At 40.6% G+C, this 19,872-nt stretch overlaps 1 protein-coding gene across 6 annotated transcripts in view; it reads right to left on the bottom strand.

The window, feature by feature from the left end:
* MYO1B (myosin IB) overlaps nucleotides 1-19,872 on the bottom strand; it is a 165,060-nt gene that overhangs the window by 78,837 nt on the left and 66,351 nt on the right. For all 6 annotated transcript variants that reach the window (XM_036927988.2, XM_036927985.2, XM_036927991.2 and 3 more), the window contains exons 4-5: nucleotides 14,076-14,170; nucleotides 3,379-3,483 (exon numbers count right to left, since the gene is read on the bottom strand). In XM_036927988.2, the coding sequence (XP_036783883.2) occupies nucleotides 3,379-3,483; nucleotides 14,076-14,170 (200 nt within the window). The remainder of the gene's footprint in view (nucleotides 1-3,378; nucleotides 3,484-14,075; nucleotides 14,171-19,872) is intronic.

The raw sequence follows: 19,872 nt of genomic DNA, 5'->3' as shown, positions 1-19,872 counted from the left end.
TATAATAATAATAATATAACAGAAAAAGAGTAGATTTGGAAACTAATACCATTTCCAATAGGCTAAAATGTTACATAGTTTCCATTTAGTTTATGTCCATCAGACCTAAGTGAAACTTTGTATAAAATAAAAAAGTAAATAAATCGGCCCATAATGTACAATTCAAGTTTATTACAATCTTGGCTGCTTCTAGGAGCCAGCATCTCCTACAGGACTCCCTTTTAAGTGAAGGTACGAAAGAACCATGGGTTGATGCTGCCCAGGTACAGAGAGCTCCTGTTTAACAAAGACAGTTCACAGTATCATGAAGTAAAAGGATTGTTTCATGAAGCTGTGTACAAGACAGGGGCAAATCAATCCAGATCATGGTAGGAAAGGACTAAGTCAACTTAGTCATATATCATCAGAGGGGATCCCTGCTTGACGCTTTGGAAGCCCAGCAGTGCACCTCAAACTTTAAGGTACAAACCGATCCCCTGAGGATCTTAGGCAGACTTTGGTTTGGTGTGTCTGGGGATGGGCATGAACTTCTGTGTTTCTAGCCTACCAATACCCCGCCCCGCAACCGAAGGCTGTACTGGGATCCACGGGCCACACTGCAACTAGCGCTGAAGGGTTCACAGTGATGTGGAGAGCAGAAATGAATCTTTAGGTAACATAATGTTTAGCTCACCAAATGCCTGGAAGTCTCCGTAACTTCACTAAATTAAACAAAGAGCAGACAAGAGCTCAAATGATTACTACGGGCTGAAAGCAAGTCCAAGTTTTGAAAGCAATCACCTGGTCAAAGCATGGAAGTATCTGTTGAAGCTGAAGCTCACTTTGGACATTCACCAAAGCTGATGCCTTATATTTCACACTAGCTGGCTTTTTTATGTTTTTGAGTAAAAAAAAATAGTTGGCTCCTGATCAGTTAAGATAAATTTACAAAGTCAACCCAGGGAAAGTTCTGTGCATCAGAGATTCTGCTTGAAATGGGTATGGTTTACCAGGCCCCTGACACCAAATTGTCTGTTCAACAAGGTACACTGAGATGCTACATTAAGTGAGGAATCTGCACCTGGGAAGTACTCAGAAAAGAACACTTGTTGAAGGGGCTCACATCATTATCCCATGTCCACCACAAGCCGAAAGGCTTTAATAAAAGCATCCTTGACAGTGGTGAGTACCTACCTAGCCATTATGAAGACCATGACATTTTTTGTGTTTTCATAGGCCAGTCCTTCCTGGTGGGTGTGTACATGTAGGGGTGCCAAGTTAACTAACGTGCACAGCCCCAAAGTCCAGCTAGAGACGCTGATACATAAAGGACAGTTTATTGTGGCTTGAAGGTCAAGGGCAAATGAAGGAATTGCTTCAAAAAAACTTTATTCAGGGCGCCATTTGCAAGCCATAAACCATCTTTTCATCAAGCAAATCTGAGTTGCACATTACTCAACAGAGCTCTAAACACTAAAGTCTTTTATTGTGAGCCAAAGAATCAAAAACAAGTGTTCCATTATAGAACACTTGAGACACATTCCTCAATTGTTTTTTTAAGTTCATTGTTCTACATGTTCATTTACAGTAGCAGCTCCAGTTAAAAAGTAAAGCATTCCCATAAAAGAGAATATGCCCACAAGTAGACATTTCTTCCATATCCTGTACTGGGGCCTAGTTCCAAATACCACTGAATAAAGGCCCGGATTCTAAGCACAGATGCAAGCTATAGCATTCCACAGTGCTTCGCCTTCAGATCACAGCATTCTTAAAATAAACATATACAGTAATACAACACATTGTATAGCACCCTAACTTAAAAGCAAGAGGCAGTAAACAAAAAGCCAAAAACTGGAACAATAAAATGAAGATACAGCACTTTCTAGAATAGCTTCTTTATTTGTTAAGGCACCGTTATATTGTTAAGTGGAAGAAGGATCAATACCAATGTAAGAGATGTTTCAGCCTTTGCATTTCACTGAATCAAAGTACGTTCATGACTCTTCACTATCTGGGGGATAAAGATGCATGGCCTCTCCTTGCAATAAAGCAGAAGGAGGAGCTAGGTCTAAATAACAGACAACAGGCAGAGTTCTGTCCCCCCACATGGGTATCCCACCCTCCCCCAGGCAACTCCACTTTAATGCATGTGAAATCTTGACCTTCCAGCTTTGAACAAAGGGATGAACAAACTACTCTTCTACACCACCCCTGGGGGCCATCTGGCACTGTCCGGAGACTTTTCCAGTGGTAACAACCAGGGGCAGGGTACTACTGGCACCTATTGGGCAGAGGCCAGCTTTGCTTTTAAAGCCCCTACAACAGCCAGGACAGCCTGCACAGCAGATGTATCCAGGCCAGAACGTTAACAGTGCCGGTCGAGAAACTATTCTGCCCCAGCTGGGTTAAATGACAACAAAGACCCGCCTACAATAGAAGGGGACACTAAGGGATTGCCATCAATAGGGATGCCTTTGGCTTACCATTTCCAAAGTAAAGAATGGCTTAGAACGACGGTTTATGCCAACCTCCCCAGCATTAAGGGGACTCATCTCTGGCTTTGTTTTCTGATGGTTATTATGAACTGAGTGTCTGTGTCTCCCCCAAATTCCTATGTTGAAGCCCTAACTTGCAGTGTGCCCTAACCCAGATACCGTGTGCCAGTATTTGGAGATGGGCCCTTCAGGAAGTAGGATCAGATGAGGTCGTGAGCCAGCCAGGGTCCCACCCCAACCAGCTTGCACAGGAAGAGGCCATGTGAGCCCACAGTGGGATGGCAGCCACCTGCAAGCCAAGGGGCCTTGGGGAAACGTAGCCTGCCAGCACCTTGATTTTGGACTTCTGAGCTTCCAGAAGTGTGAGAAAATACATTTCTGTTGTGTAAGCCACCCAGTCTATGGTATATTGTATGGCAGTTCAAACTAATACATAGAGCCAACCATAGAATTTGAGCTCTACGCTCAGGTTTCGGCCTTCTGCAGCCCTGGCAAGCTGGCCCTTGAATGTTTCTCTGACACAGCCTTCTGACAACAGAAATAAGCAGCTGCAGGTATTATCCTGAATGATAAAATATTTTTTCATTTCCACCAAGTTTTTCCTAGTCAAGTCAAATGCAAATATCAGTTGACTGTTTTTAAGCAAAATTGAAGGGATTCAAACAAAATAGATAGGGAAAAAAATGATTTTAAGGGGGCAAGCTTCTTTTACATGAGTAACATGTTCCCTCCTTGAAGCACCTGAAGCCAAGAGTTCTTCAGGATGCGGCTCATTTGCTCAGCAGGTCTGGGCCTCAACCTCTTCCTGCCTCTTCCCTCCCAGCCCACCAGGCACCTGAAGTGCCCTGGAAACTGGATCTACTGTCCGAGTCACACTGACCCCCCTGTACACAGAAAAGCTTACCTTCCAGGACTGGGTTGGACTGTAAAAGCTGCTCTTTCACTTGATTAACTTCGGCTCCTTTTCCACAAACAGCTGCTACGTAGGACATAACAAGCTTGCTGGCCTCTGTGGATGAAAACAACCTATATTAATATATTACGCAGAAATTTATGACAAAATTTTTGGAGGGAGGAAACTGAGTGGAGAAGACCCACTAATTGTTTTTTCAAATGCCATATGCCTATGAGTAAAAAATGTTTTGGAAATCTTTTTAAATATTTATGCTTTCTATTAAATGACATGGCATCAATTCAAACATAATAGGAATTGTGCTTAAAGGTTATCACTGGGCTGCTAAAAAATGTGCTGAGTAACAAAGCCAATGGAATCTCAGGAGAACTATCTTCTTAAAGCTATCATTTGTATACTATTACAATATTATACACAGATGATTCAAATAAAAAATAACTTGGTAATCTAACTATCTTTACCAAATATATTTTTAAAGTTTAAAAGAACTGTTCTCCTCAAACACATTTCCTAAATCAAATGGGTTGGCTCACAACTAGACTAAATTAATTACTCTTCAACTTGATTAAAAATTGAAGCAGCTCATCTAGGGATTTGATAAGAGATACAGACCTTTCAGGGCAGAGTTGTTTCCACAGGCTTCACTAGTGACTCTCAAAAGTTAAGCTATTACAAGAAGCAGGACACCCATGACATACAAAGGATTCTTAGGTCAAAGGTGGACAGAATTTGTTTTTGCTTGTCATATCCTCCCATAGCTCAGTCCCACATCCCCTCTCAGCATTTACCTCCTAGAACAGATCCTTTTTATACTGAGTTCCAAGGAATGTTAATAGGTATTCAGGGAAAATGAGGTCCCATGTCAAATGAATTTGGGGCCACAATGAGTTAGATGACATGAAACAGATCTCCTTTTTAAAGGGTTCCCAGGGGATTGTGTGCACTGTGGAACTCCAGAAAAAGATCTAGAATGCTGCACTTCCCAAACTTATTTGCCATGCGATCTGTTTCTTGTTGAGCTGTCCTAGTTAAGTTTCATAATCAGAATCTGGGAAATATTCAACTATTAAATGTTGGCTGAATGAAACATATGCCCTCATCTGGGCAGTCAGGGAAGGAAACCAGTCTCTCCAAATCTCGCTTTCTCTCAAGTCTTGGGTCTGGTGCCACTGTCCAAGGGCAGGAGGGCCTCACACTGGTGTGAGAGATAGTACCTCTGCTTACGGGTTTTAGGCAACAAGTCCAAAACTGACATTTCTCACATGGAGACCTACAAGTGACTTTCAGGCCCATTTCCCACCATTAAAGAAATAATAAATGAACAATTGGCATGCCACCTTCAGCACATTGCCCAACACTTGTTTTCTGGCCTTTGAGCAACTCAAAGCATTGACAAACAGGAACCACTGAGCACCAAGAAACTATTCAGGTCACTTAAGTTCTCAGGGCCTAAGATGGCCACTTCTAGAGTTCTAGCAAATAGGCCACAGGGAAGCAAACAATCTCTCAGAGCCCTGAGAACTGTGATGGGAGGCTAGGTACTTCTTCCATGGTTAGAGTTAGGTCTTCCATCGATTTGCTTTCTGGGTAATGAAAATGGGTCCAAAGAGATTCTCCAGTGATCTATGATGCCTGAGTTCTGCTGTCTCCTTCAAGACTATAACTGAGAAACGTGAGCCTTTTCATCTTTGCAATAACCCTCCTCTAAAGGACACTGTCTCTTACCACATCCTCCGTCACGTGTAAAGTTCCTGAACTACATTTTCCTTGGTTCTCGGGATTTAACATTCTAAAAGCTGGTAAATTAAATGTATGCACTCCTATTGTTCAGCACAGGGTGACCTGGCCTCAGTTACTGACAAAGAGTTTATGTGCTATTACATTGCATTTGGCTTCTTGGCACCACATTTCCCACTACCCACCAGTCCAAACTGGGACTCTTCTTCTGGTCACTGCAGGATACTTTCTTTCTAGACGCTCTGGCTTCAAGTTCAAGGTAAGGCTGCCTTCCCAGCGAATTCCTGACATCCTGTGCTATCTGGTCTCCAACTCTGGACCAACTCTCCTGAATCACCCATGCACTCCAGCTCTGGTGTCTGGCCTCTGAAGCCATTCACCTCCAGACTCTCTCACCATTCTACCTCCACAGCATGAAGAAATACCGTTTTTAGTCATCCTGAGTCTGCAGTGCTGCAAAGACCCAACCAGCTGCAGCACATCCAAACTGATCTGACAGGCAGCCATGACTGCACCAACGATCGTACGGAAAATATGGGCTGTGCAATGAGAAATACAGCCTTTACTCTAAGAGAAATCATGACTGACAATGTTTTTATTGAAATACAACTATATAAAGTTGATTTTGCTTATGAAAGTTGGCTGCAAAATCTCTGATAACTCATATAGAACATGCATGTTAAGAAAGGCCTTTCATCACATGAGGAAGAAACAAAACAAACGCTCATTTTACATGTTGGTCTTGAGTTTGCTTGGCTTCAGTGTAGTTATATTCAGCATTTTGAAATATTCATCAATGCTTAGGGCACAGTGAGTCAGTGGCATCTCTGTCACCGACAGAGAACTATCACAGATGTAAAAATAGTACAAGGTCACTTGGGATTCAGAAGCAAAGGTCTTCATGAGAAAGGCAGCCTTCGTAACTCTTTCAGCAGATGGCTGAAGAGCTGCTAAAACTGATAAAACTGTAAAATTAGAAACCAAATAACTTATGTTTTCTTAACATATGTTAAGAAATACATATGTTATTTCTATACAGTGTTTCTATACAGTGGCTCTAGGATCATCTCCTCAGGCTCACAGATTTATTCTAATGTCCTTGGAAAAATGTAGTTATGATGCCTCCTCGCCTCCATCAGTGTTTGAATGGTTCTCCATAAACTACCTGTATTCATAGTAGTGTTCTGTTGGGTTCCCTGCATAGAAATACTTGGGCATTTTATGAGGCATGATGAATTTTTTATTTACCACAGCAGTAATGTATTAAATGGGACCCTGAAGGACTCAAAGAGTTCACGCCTCTCCCCCAGTGCCCACATTATATAATCCTGCAGCCCAATAGTTAAATTACTTACTTCTTATAAAATAAGCCTCTGATCCCATACAGTGGCTCTGTGCAAGCTATTAAATAGTCTTAATGAAAAGAGATACTTTACGTAAAGTACCTAGCACATCCTGGCCCCTCAATGAATGTTAGTTTTCTGTTTCTTTTTCTTTCATTTACTTACTAACACACAAATTTTAATAACCGTATATACCCAAAAACAATTTTAGTGAATAAGAATGTGGTATTTCAAAAATGACCTGGCATCCCTCTTCCCCACAAAATCGAGATTAAACCCTCTCTCCAAATTCCCCACACTACCAGCCTGCAATCATTTTCCCCTAAGTAACTTTCATGAAACAGACATTCTCTGCTTTACACAAATTTATAGTCAAAAAACTAAAACCATAATAAAATTTGAAGCAATTTTTGTACACCCACTTTAAAAAGCAAAGAAAGTAGAAAAAGATGGGAATAAGTGAGCAAAATAGTAAATGTCTCTGGAAACAGACGTATTGGGCTCTATAAATGAAAAGAAGGGGCTCAGCAGCTACCAACGGGTCACTGAGTGGGTATTTAAAAAGAGCAGCTCTCAGGAGTAGTGTCTGCCTCCCAGCACTAGGAGGTTTAGTGCTAGTGGACATCTGAAGAGCTAGGAATCACAAGAGCTCAAAAATAAGACAAATGCTTCAGGTGACGTCCAGGCAGCTGCAACTCAGAGTGGAGTCTGAGGAACAGCACTACTCAAAGGTGGCTGGTCCAGGGGCTGCTGCTGGTCTATGCAGGCGAGTAGGCTTTTGTACAATATGGCCATTTATTTTGTCTGCTGACACTAAAACGAAAATTAGAAACTGAATTCTCTGTGTCTTCTCTTACTTCACTTTTCTGCTATCAGTCAGCAACAGGTCTGGGGAGGGGGAGCCCGGTGCTTCACAGGGGAAGGTTTGAGCACGGCTCTAGGACGGCTCTGGTGCCCCCAGCCCCCTGCCTCCTGCAGCACCTCGCCTAAGGCCCTACCAGAGGAAAAGGGGATGGCCCCAAGAAGCAGCTAGCACAGAGGCAAAGGGGTCCTAAGGAGAACTGAATCCAGGGAAGAAAAGGACTTCAAGTGGTGAACGGGGCCCTGAAACCAACAGGACAAGTTAGTAAGTGAAAGAGTATCAAGAGAAGAGAACACTACAGAAATGACTGGCATCCCTACAGATAAGATGAACTCTGTGCCATTCAATTTCTACCAGAGGAATGAGCTGTTAGTTTTTCTCAGAAAAGAAGGAATAGCCAACCCTCTGAAACAGCACCAACAATCTCCACTCAGTTTTCCAGTAAGAAAGATAAGTGAGCCACAGGATACTGAATCTTGCTCCAGGAGGAAGCAGTGTGGTTCACAACTCCAAGAGGGAGGAGGTCACACAATGACACGACACGGCTCATTAGCGGATACGCTGTCTTCTTGGAACGTATGTTCCAGAGGAGATGAAGAATTCGCCAAGGCTCATCAAACCAGCGACCACAACCCACTTCTGATGACTCACTTAGGAACAAACTGATTCAATCAGACCTTCAAAAAATGCATTTTCAATCATAATAAAGAATGAAAAAAATTAATAGCTTTAGGAATATTTTCATCTCTTCCTCCCTCAGGCTTAAATAAAAAGAAAGAAATGTGAAATGAAAAAGCTTATAGATACAGTCAAAAGGACTGGGGTGGGGATAGGCAGCACAGGATACACCACCAATACAAAGTCTTCTGTCAAGGGACAGTTTTTAACCTGCCTTGCTACCATTTTCATACGTCAACTTGGAAACAAACGAGAAGCCGTAGCGCTTCTAATTAAATCATGTTTCATAATTGAGAACTGGTCAGTGACAGAAAAGGGGCAAAAAAATGTCTCCCAAGACATCAATGTCCTCTTAAAGTACCTACTAGGAAGAAAGAGTTTCTGAGTAGTCAACAGTTTCACAAATGTATAAGGAAATTAGGTCAGAGCCCCTGTCCAGAGACTCAGATGAGTGAACTAAAACGGGATGGGAAACTCTAAATAATGAAACACTGTCTACGCAGAGTAGAGAGCAAGACTTTTACTGAAAAGTACCATGAGCTACAATTACTGAAGTGGAGACAATCACGAAAGGAAGGTGCAGAAGTAGGCAGGGGCTGGGTCACATGGAACCCTGTGTAACAAGCCCACTGCATTTGACTTTTTAGTACAATGGAAATCATTAAAAAATCTTACATAAATCAAATCTTAACACAAATAAAAATGGAAAAACAATGTACCAGACAAAACTTAAGAAATGCAGCAAAAGTAGTGCTAAGAGGAAAGTTTATAGATATAAATATGTACACCAAGAATAAAGAAAGATCTCAAATAAACAACTTAATATTATACCTTAGGCAACTAGAAAAGAAGAACAAACTAAGCCTGAAGTTTGCAGAAGGAAGGAAATGGTAAACACTAGAACAGAAAAAAAAATGACACAGGAAATGAACACCTGAAGAAGTGCTCATCACCACCAATCAACAGGAAAATGCAATTCAAAAACCGATATATCCCCTCACATTTGTTAGAATGGCTGTTATTATTAAAAATAAAGCTAGAGATAACAAGTGCCAGAGAGGATGTAGAGAAAATGCAACCCTTGTGTACTGTTGGTGAGAATGCAAATTGGTAGAGGTACTATGGAAAACAGTATGGAAGTTTCTCAAAAACCCATGTGATTCAACAATGCCACTAAAAGTATAAAGTTGATCCTTGAACAACATGGGTTTGAACTGCATGGGTCCCCCTTACTTACAGATTTTTTTCAATCACTACAGTACTGTAAATGTATTTTCTGTTCCTTATGATTTTCTTAGTAACATTTTGTTTGCTCTAGCTTACTGTCTTGTAAGAATACAGTATAAAATACATATATGAAATATGCGTTCCAGTCAACAGCGGCTATTAGTTAAGTTCTGGGGGAGTCAAAAGTTACATGTGCATTTTCAACAGCACAGGGATTAGTTAGCGGCGTAACCACCACAGTGTTCAAGGATCAACTGTATGTCTGAAGGAAGTGAGATCACTCCCTGGAAGAGGTACCTGCACCCCCATGTTCACTGCAGCATTATTTACAACAGTCAAGAAGTGGAAACAAACTAAGTGTCTATCAGTGGATGAGTGGGTAAAGAAAATGTGGTCCCCGTATACAATGAATATTATTTAGGCATAAAAAAAGAAGAAAATCCTGCCATTTGTGACAACATGGATAAAACTTGAGGACATTTTACTACATGAAATAAATCAGAAAGAGAAAACCAAATACTGAATGGTCTCAGTTATATATGGAATCTAAAAAAAAATCAAACTCACAGAAACAGAGAGTAGATTGGTAGTTGGGGTGGGGAGGGACAGTTGAAGGAGGTCAAAGGGTACAAACTTCCAGTTGTAATATGAGTAGGTTTTAGGGATCTAATGTACAGCATGGTTACTGTAGCTGACAATATTACTGTGTTGTATACTTGAAAGTTGGTGAGAGAGTAAATCTTAAAAATTCTCACAACAAAAAACAGAAGGTAACTAAGTGAGGAGATGGAGTATTAATTAACCTTGTTGTGACACTCATTCAGCAATATATACACATTCATCAAATCACAGTATACACCTGCAGCTTACACAATTTTATATGTCAATTATATCTCAATAAAGCTCAAAAAAAGTGTTCAACAGGCCAAGGGTAAGATCCAGTTTTCATTTTTACAGATCATTCATTGTGACGTCCATGAAAAGGAACCGTCAGCAGGCATAGGAGAAAGGGAGAGACCTGTTAAACAAATAGTCCTACAAAGAGTCTGCAAAGGAAACAATGAATGGTTGCTTGGACTAGAGTCTCCATGCAGACACAAAACAAAGGAAGAAACAGTGCTTGGCATAAGATATATTCTGGAAGGAGGATTAGAAAATGGCTTTCATGTGGGAGACACAGGAAAGGAAAAAAATCAAGGATGACTGTTACTGTATTTCTAGGTTGAGAAACTCAGTTGCCTGGTGGTCCCATTTACTGAGATCAAGAAGTTTGGGTAGAAAGGTAAAGAGAGAGATGAAGAGTTCAGTTTTGGGTGTGCCTAATTTGAGATGAGGCACCAAGTAGGTATATTAGGCAGGTACTAGATATGTAAGCAGATATCCAACAACAGATACTGGTTGGAGAATACAGTTTAGGAAGCAATCATACAGAGAATAGTTGAGATCCCCAAAAACAAAAAAATAGAAAGATAAAACTATAAACAAAACTTTTAATAGGATGGACCTATATTGTAAATGAGACTGAGCAATTTTCATAAGGATCAGTTTTTGGTTTGGTCCTATTCAGTATTTTTGGCAATTACTTAAAGACACAGAAGCAGGCTCAGGTTGGAGGTAATATTTATTCAATCATTCAAATATGTAGTGATTGCCTAATGTGTGCCAGGCAATAAGTTAGGTTGTGGGGACACAAAGATGAAGAAAATGTACCCCTACTTTATCAAGACATTGGAAGCTACTTAAAGGAACTTACCAACAAGGGCAGTGGGTTCCACTGCACTCACACAGAATCACATTCAAAGTACGGAGTTAGATGCTACTTAGTACAGTGGATAAAAATGATGTTATGGACTGAATGTTCATACCCCTCCAAAATTCATGTGCTGAAACCGTAATTCCCAAGGTGGGGCCTTTGAGAATTAGGTCCATATGAGGACAAAGTATAGGACCCCACTGATAGGATTAGTGTCTTTTTTTTTTATTAAGGTATCATTCATTGATATACACTCTTATGAAGGTTTCACAAGAAAAACAATGTGGTTATTACATTCACCCTTATTATCAAGTCCCTTCCCATATCCCACTGCAGTCACTGTCCATCAGTGTAGTAAGATGCCACAGAGTCCCTATTTGTCTTCTCTGAGCTACACTGTCTTCCCCGTGACCCCACACACACCATATGCACCAAGAATTAATGTCTTTTTAAGAGGAAGAGAGACAAGAGCGCTCTCTCTCTCTCTCCCAGCATGTGAGGATACCAAGGAGAAGGTCCTCACCAAGGAACAAACCAGCTGCCACCTGATCCTGGACTTCCCAGCGTCCAGAACCAGGAGAAGTAAGTGCCTATTGTTTAAGCCATCCCGTCTATGGAGTCTGTGGCATTTCATAAACGCAGCCTGAGCTGACTGAGACAAGTGGGGACTCTAGAGCTATAAATACCACCGGTGTTCAAAATCCCAGCTCTGCCATTTACTCACTGTGTAAGTTTGGAAAAGTTGGTGAACCTTTCTGTGGCTCAATTATCCTCTCATTAAATGGGGTTATATGAACACTCATCTCATCCATGTACTATGCTAAGCACAATGCCTGGCAGAACTTAAGTGCCCAGTGTAGGTTAGCTATTATTATTCCCCAGGGACCTGGCAGTGGTTCAGTGGGAGGGGACAGAATCAGAATCTGTCAGTTTCTCAAGAGACTCTACCAATGGTCTAAAATTAATAAAAATAAGTAATAAATTCTATAGTAAGCTTAAAATAACTTTGTTGAATAATACTAGATTGGGAAACTGACCTAACAGAAGTTAATGTATCAAAAAACTATGATATCTTGCTTGATGAAAGGACCAATTGAGCCAATACATATGCTGTAAAACAGACACTTCATATGCACATTAAGAGGGATAATAGTTCCACCAAGACCAAGCTTGAAGTATTCTGTTTACTTCTTGGGATATAATTTTACGCAGCATGGTATGATTCCAGAATGATATGACCATGATAGCAAGGGATTTGGGAATAATATTCAATCTTCCTGTTATATGCTCTTCAAGTAGCCTGTACTTTTTCTTCACAGTTATATATATATAAATTGTATATACACCTGCATACAAATAATGTATGTGTATTAATGCAGATACTATGTACGTGTATATATAGTACAAAGCTATTGTTTATTTCCTCTACTAGACTACAAACTTGACAGAATAGAATGGTGTCTGGCTCACCAATATATCACTAGTAATCTCATAAAGTACCTTTTACCTTATAGGTACCCAGGAATTATTTCCTGAATGAATGAATAAATGAATGTGTATCATGTGAGATATTTTTTAGGAAAAGGGATTTTTAGCCCTAGGAAGATGACTGATTACTTCAAATAATGAAGTGACTGTCCTGTAGGAAAGAAAGTAGACTAATTTTGGTAAGGTTTCAGACTGCAATGGGTAGAGGTAAAATTCAACCACAGTTGGTAAGAACTTTTGTTAGCTCAACTGTATGTCAAATTCAGTAAGCTACTTTACAAAGCAGTGAGCTCTCCATCATTACAAAAGAAGAAGCTTGGCTGTCCAATGGGGAAAACTACACTAAGTGGTCTGTAACTAAAATCCCTTCCAACTTTGAGACTCTGTGTTCTGCTACTTTACATTCCTTTGGCCAGTCTTTTTCCCTCCACTTCTGCCCATCCAGAGCCTACTAGAACCTACACAACCTTGCAAAGAGACAATGTACTTAACTCTGTCTCCAACGGGCTCTAGGAAGGGAGCTAGATACACTTACCTAACCAGTCCTCCTTCAGCTACAGTGGGGACAGGGAGGAAGTACTCTTACGAAAGTGGAGGAAGGGATACGTGTGGAAGGAGGAGCCATTTCCAAGTAGAGGGTGAGACTTTAAAGGCACAAATCTTAGCAAGGGCTTGAGAACAAAACAGATTCACTCCATTGACTGAAATATCCATAGGGGATCTTCTCTTAAACACTGGGGATTCAAAGTATATTAATCGGATCACTAAATAGCCAGGCAAATTGGTAACATTCAAATCCTCCTTTGGCAAACTAGCAGAAATCACCAATCATCAGAGTACTATCTGTAAAACAAGGATGTTTTACAGATGAAATAGTTATGAAAACACCACCTTCCTCCATCATGAACTCAACAGTTCCATCAAAGAAACTCACTGACAACAGCGGTTTTAGCCTGTCTGGATTTGGACTCAGAGAGCGCAGCTCTTTTGAATCTTTTCCAGGTAGCTGGGCACCATGTGTAAAATCACTTTCTCGTATGAGGCCATCAATCATACAACTGCTTTTATTAAAAGCACAAACAAAAACGTGTAATCCCTCCATTTGCGGGTTTGTTTTATGGGGAGGTTGCCAGCCCATCTAAAAATATATACAACAATCTTAATTCTTTAGGCTTCAGAGGAAGACTTCTCTAGAGTGAAACTAAGTGTTTTTGTGGTGCCTTCCTTCCTCACTTTTTAAGCAGAGATGACACGTGTTTGTGGCCTCCCAAAACCCAAATAATCAGCGTTTCTTATGAAAGTGGTAAGACTTCACAAGCCTTGGTGTCTTGAAAGAAAGGTAAAAGACCTTGAAGTGCTCTAGAAAGATCTACCAAGATCTAGTATCCAGAAACATCCCCACATTGGTTGGTTCCCTATCTACCCTTAATAGTAAGTGTTTCTTCCTGTGACAGATGAGGTAAGTCCCTCCCAGAAAACATTCTGAGATCTTAATCAGAAACCTCCCGCTGGCTCTGTGTATGCTAATGAGGCCCTGCCTGCCCTCTTTGCTATTTACCTTCCACAGGGGAGAAGTAAGGTTGTCAGGTAGTGGCCTTACCTGTTTTTCCTGCTCCGCTTTCCCCAGTAATGAGAATACACTGGTCTTTATCTTGATCTCTTAGGGATCTGTAAGCTTCATCTGACAGGGCAAAGCTGCAGGGGAAAATGGGAAAAAATGTCCTTAGAACTCAGCTTATGATTATTTGTTTATTATATTTAACTACAATCTTTTAAAGGGCCACTGACTGATATGCTTTAGACAGAAAGCTGGAACATCACATTTTATTCCCTGCAAATTCTTAACATAAATAAATAAACCCATCCATCCTTTGTGACCCTTGTTACCTTTTTCTATGCATTCCCTATTAACCAAAATGATACTATTTATTGTACTCTAAAGGTAAGTTTTATTTAACCTACATGCTACATTTATAGTTCATTTTATTAAAATCTGGGCAATTCAGAGAACCAAGGAGAAAAGACTACATCACCTGTCCACAACTCAATAACATTTATATCTTCAGGGCAATACACTGGAGTTTCAGAACAATATGGAAAAAAAATTGTCTTCAAACATTAGAAAAACACTATCAAATACTGAAGAGTTGATATACCCTCACTAAGCTAAATACAGAACCTATTGCCTTCACAAACAAATGGCTGAAACCATCAGGTCCTCCAGAGGTGAGTTGGTGCCATGGGTCTGCCATGGTTCTTGTCCAGTCCTCGTGTCCCACTGCGCCCTACAGCGACAAAGGGCTCCTATCAAGTAAGGCCAGGCCAGCCCTCAAAATGTGCTAGTAAGATAAGTTTTGCCCTTCCTAGCTAACTGGAAAATAACTGATGATAGGATATTGCATTTAAAATAAAGTTCCTCTTCTGATTGACTTATCAACAAGTGTTTACTGAGAGTCAAAGAACATACTGGGAATATAAAGATAATTAGGACTTGGCTCTCTGTCATAAATTTTCAGTCAAAAACAGGGGAGAGAGATACAAATAGTAAACAGCAGCCCAACAAGATGAGTGCAATGATAGAAATATGAGCAAAATACTGCAAAACAAGAGAGAATATCAAGGGGGGCAGGATTGGAGTTGGGGAATCTTGAGAGGTGGGAAAACCAGTCTTAAAGCCTCAGCAAGACAAAGGGCTTTTGGGCAAAAATGAAGGTGAAAATGTCCTAGAGGTGGGGTGAGGGGAATGAACAGTTTCATGTTGCAGGAAGGCAAAGTCTAAAGAAGGGCCGGATGAGGATGAGCCAGAGGGACAGAAGACCAGGCTCCCAATCAGAAGACTGTGGGTGGCAGGGAGCCTGCTGCAGGACTGCAAGAGGGATGGCATGCTGAGAGGGCAGTCACAGCTAAAAGGAGCAACATTCACCTGTATCAGCACTGTCCCCACACCTCTGGTACTTAATCATCTTAAATCTCACAACAAAACTAGCGAAAATAAATTAGCAATCCCACTTGCAGCTGGTGAAACTGTGGCACAATGTGAAGACATACTTGGCAGGCCCACACCGCCAGCAGTGACAGAGTGGCACCATACCGCTGGCCTGCATCGCCTCTGCCCACTGGACAGAGCACAGGGCCACAAGTGCAAAGAGGAGAGAGACCAGTCTGAAGGCAAGCGGACTGATCAAGGGAGGAGATGCATGAAGGGCTTCAAGCTGGCTGACCGGACCACAGAGGCCCATCAGGGACTCGGGCTCTTCTTCAGGACATGTGGACAGTCATCAACACTGACAATGCAACATAGGATGTGCCAGGAGCTGAATGAGGTGTCATGACATTCATACTCAGATTCAATCCTTAAAACACCTCTGGGAAGCAAATGCTAGTCTCCTTAAAGAAAAACGATTCATTGAGACTGAGAGGTGACATGTCCATGACCTCTTTCTCAGGACAGTCATACGTAATCCCAGAAGTACTGTGCACCACATTCTTCCCCTCTCATCACATTTTCTTATGATGATTTGTGATCTTATCTTCTGGCTGGCCTACTGTTGAGACCCTCTAAAAGAGCCACCACGAGCCTTATTTTCTGTCACATCAATGAATCCAATGCTTTGCAAACAGTAAGTACACTCTAAATCCATCTGCTGAATGAATGTATGAATGAAAGAAAAAGAAAGAAAAAATAATGGAAATATCTGGCACAAGGGACTTTTTTGAGTAACAGGTTGTTTTGCTCGTCTGCGTGAACAGTGTACACTGACCTCCTTCTGCCTGGCCAACTGCTCCCGCTCAAATCCCTCTCAGCCATTCCCATGTGACTGGTGCCTTGTTCACCTACCGAGGTCACCCAGTGGCCTCATCCTTCTCTCCTGTTCTGATTCCTCCAGTTGAAAGTAAGCATCCCCTGTGCATACCACTGCATACCAAGGACAGCGGGGGAAATGAACAATGAATATGGAGGCAGAATACATCCTGGCAGGATTCCCTGGACCTCGGATCCACAACTTTCCACCTACATGACCTTGAGCAAGTCACTCACCCTGGTGGAACTTTAGTTTCTTCATGTACAAAATGGAGAAGGCAGCCACATACTTTAGCTTAGAAGATTAAATGAAAGTGTATAAAAGTGCTTTAAAAGTTATGAAGTCATGAATAAGTGTCCAAAGTCTTTCTTGTATTATAATTAGTTATGTGTACATCTTCTTCTCCCTTACCAGAGTATAAGCCCCTGTAGGGCACAGTCTTTATTTCTACCCAATTAATTATTGTGCCTCCCGTAGGGCTGTAAACGTAAAACATCATCAATACCAAAACATGAAAGAATAAATAAGTGAATTCTCTCCAAGTACTGACAAAGTCACTACTGGTGTGAGCTCCATGAAGAATGGCAAACAGGAAATTCATTTCTTCTATGACCTTCATGAAGGAAAAGAAAGCACTGCTTAGATTTCTTACTAGCCTTCTCCGCTCCCATTCCTCCCAGCTCCAGACAATAGTTCAGAGATGCTACTACCATTATCATCATTGGCAAGAAACTCAGGGAAGCCCATTACAGCAAATACAAATGAACTTTTCCAACCATACATATTTGCCAACCTCTTCATGGGTTACAGGCCTTTCCCCACACTCCTAGGATTATGAGTTCGCTTACTGTATCACACTATCACTAGATCCCAAATGATGCAAAATTACTTCTAACAAAATACCCGTGTGTAATTGTGCACACGCATTCACACATGTGTACATACATATACACACATACTCACACACACAAGGCATCGGAAGATCACCAAGTGACCCTGCTGTGGTCTTACTGCAAGAATACTTTCAAAACACTGAAGTTGAACACTTATTTTTTTCTTTTATGTCCAGACAGAAACACTGAACTGCTGTCCCCCAAAACTGGCTTGATTTGGTTAATGGAGAATACATATGAAGATGAAATAAAAACTAACACGGATCGTTATTCTTTCAGGACTCTAGAGAGCCACTGATTTCAAATCGCCATAAAATTTACCAATCAAAGTTCTTAAGCACTGGGAAAACGAGCTTGGACTCCTGGCACACCCATCTCAAGCACAGTATACATGCCATCATGCTTATTTTGTATAAACACAGATCTTGACTTCACTTTTTAAAAAATGGCAAAAGGGCAAGCCCTGAAGGACACAAGCCCTCCTTCCAATCTTGTTGTCTTTCTCTCTGGCAACATTAGCACATACCCATCCCCAAGGCCCACATTTATAACTATAAACTGAAACCACATGCCAGTCTTCCAACCACTCCATAATTAAGGATCCCAAATAAATCTTTAGAGAAGTTTCTACTTAAAAACAGTTATGACCCATATGCTTTGTATTATTTTGTGAGCATGTCAGCATTGATATTTACCACACACACAAATGAATGGTTTATTATGATGACGATAACATAAGGGGCAGGCATGGTTTTTATCCCACCACATCAAGAGCACAGTTTTATCCACTTCTTCTATCCTCTAGTTGAGCTCTGAGAATAGAGACAGTCTGACATTTGAACATAAATCTCCCCTTCATTTCCAGATCAGCTAAATGGCTGCTTGAGAGCCAGACTTTCCCTGACACCAAGGGCATTCACTGCACATTTCCAAACAGCTTCATCTATTGCTTTTAGGTTGTAGAAGTTTGGTTTGGGGCTCATCTGTTACTTTCTGCCAGGGCGGAATGTTGGCTTGCACACTCAAATTTATCTAGCCGGTATTTACGTTCCTCCTCCATCTTATTTCTGCTCAGAATGCTCATGTCCACAGTGGTTCTACTTCATGGCCATCAAGGGTGACAGCAGGACTTCTTTTCTCAAAACTACATGCTCTCCAGCCTGCCATTTCCTTTCTTAAGTTTTTTCACCTACAGTAAGCAGAAAAGACACAACACCAAATACATCACCACCACTACCTAAGGCTTGTTCTTCCAAGAAGACCCCTATTTTTCAGTCTCTCAAGCTCTCCTCTAACGAAGTGCTGATAAATCATTCCCTAAAACAGTCTAATCCATTCTGAGGTCTTTTAGTTTGTCTCAGGAAACTTTCCTGAATTTAGACAACTATTTCTATTTTTTTTGTCTCATGTCTTTGCTTTCAGAAGTTCTCAAAATGGTATTTATTCCCTTTCATTCAACCCTGAATCCTAGAATACTTTCAAATCACACTAGGGAAATTCTGCTTCTGAACTTAACCCTGTTAAAACAGCTCCATCTCCAGATTCTCATTTACAATTGATATCTACAAATCTCAACTATTTCTTTCCTTTCTAGCTCTGATTCAGCCCCCAAAACTGGGTATTTCTAAAGCTAGTCAATAACAACAAAAAAAGTATGTTTTAAAAAATTCCTAACCCCAAACTGTTCTACAAATTTCTAACTTCATACTGAACCTGATCAAGGGCCAAGGTAGTCCACAAGAAGGACATGGAAAGGAAGGAAAGGAGAAGGAATTTGTGTGGAGTGTTTTGCACAGTAACCTTAAGGTTTGCTTGCTTGTTTTCAAGGAAAAGTACAATGTTGGCTTCCCTTATAAAATACTACTGCAGATATGTACATCTGTAATTGTCTCATACTCTTAATTCAGAAAACATTCAACCTCTTGAAAAACATCACCTCATTAAATTAGTGTCATGCTTTTCCACCAGACTTTCATCCTATCACACCTTAAGGGAAAACTAGGGAAAATAAGTCTTTGTAATGATTTATTACAATTAACTGTAACTCTTTATCATGGAGAGCTTTATTGCATTCTTGTCCTATGTCAGTATAAACATGGAAAATTAATATATCTACAGCAACACAGCTACCCCTGCATGGTCACAACATTGGTAAGCATTCCTAAAAATCCAAGACTCAGAACAAGAGAAGACAGAGAACAAAAGTAAACTCTCTTCAAATTAAATAGCAATGGGCAAAATGTACAATATAAAGTAAAAAGGAAAGAATATGAAAACGAACATAACAGGACTGGGGGGAGGTGGATGGTAAATGGACTTAAATGGTTTCAAGGGAGAGCTTCTGTATTTTACATAAAATGGTAACATTAACTCTATACGGATCCTGAAAACTTCAGGATGTATATTACAATACCTAGAACAACCACTAAGATAATAACACAAAGAGCTACTAAATAGCTAACTAAAAAACGAAAATGAAATTCTAAAAAAAAAAAATTCAAATAATCCAAAAGAGGCAGAAGAGGAGAAAAAGACAAAGGTGATAAACAGAAAATAAATTAAAATAAATCAATAAGCCAGGCAAAAAAAGTCAAGTATCAAATGATTTCACTCATATGTGGAGTATAAGAACAAAGAAAAAAACTGAAGGAACAAAACAGCAGCAGCTCACAGAACCCAAGAATGGACTAACAGTTCCCAA

The sequence above is a fragment of the Manis pentadactyla genome, chromosome 6 (genome assembly GCF_030020395.1).
Source record: "Manis pentadactyla isolate mManPen7 chromosome 6, mManPen7.hap1, whole genome shotgun sequence".
Taxonomy (NCBI): domain Eukaryota; kingdom Metazoa; phylum Chordata; class Mammalia; order Pholidota; family Manidae; genus Manis; species Manis pentadactyla.
This window is presented reverse-complemented; position numbering and strand designations above follow the sequence as displayed.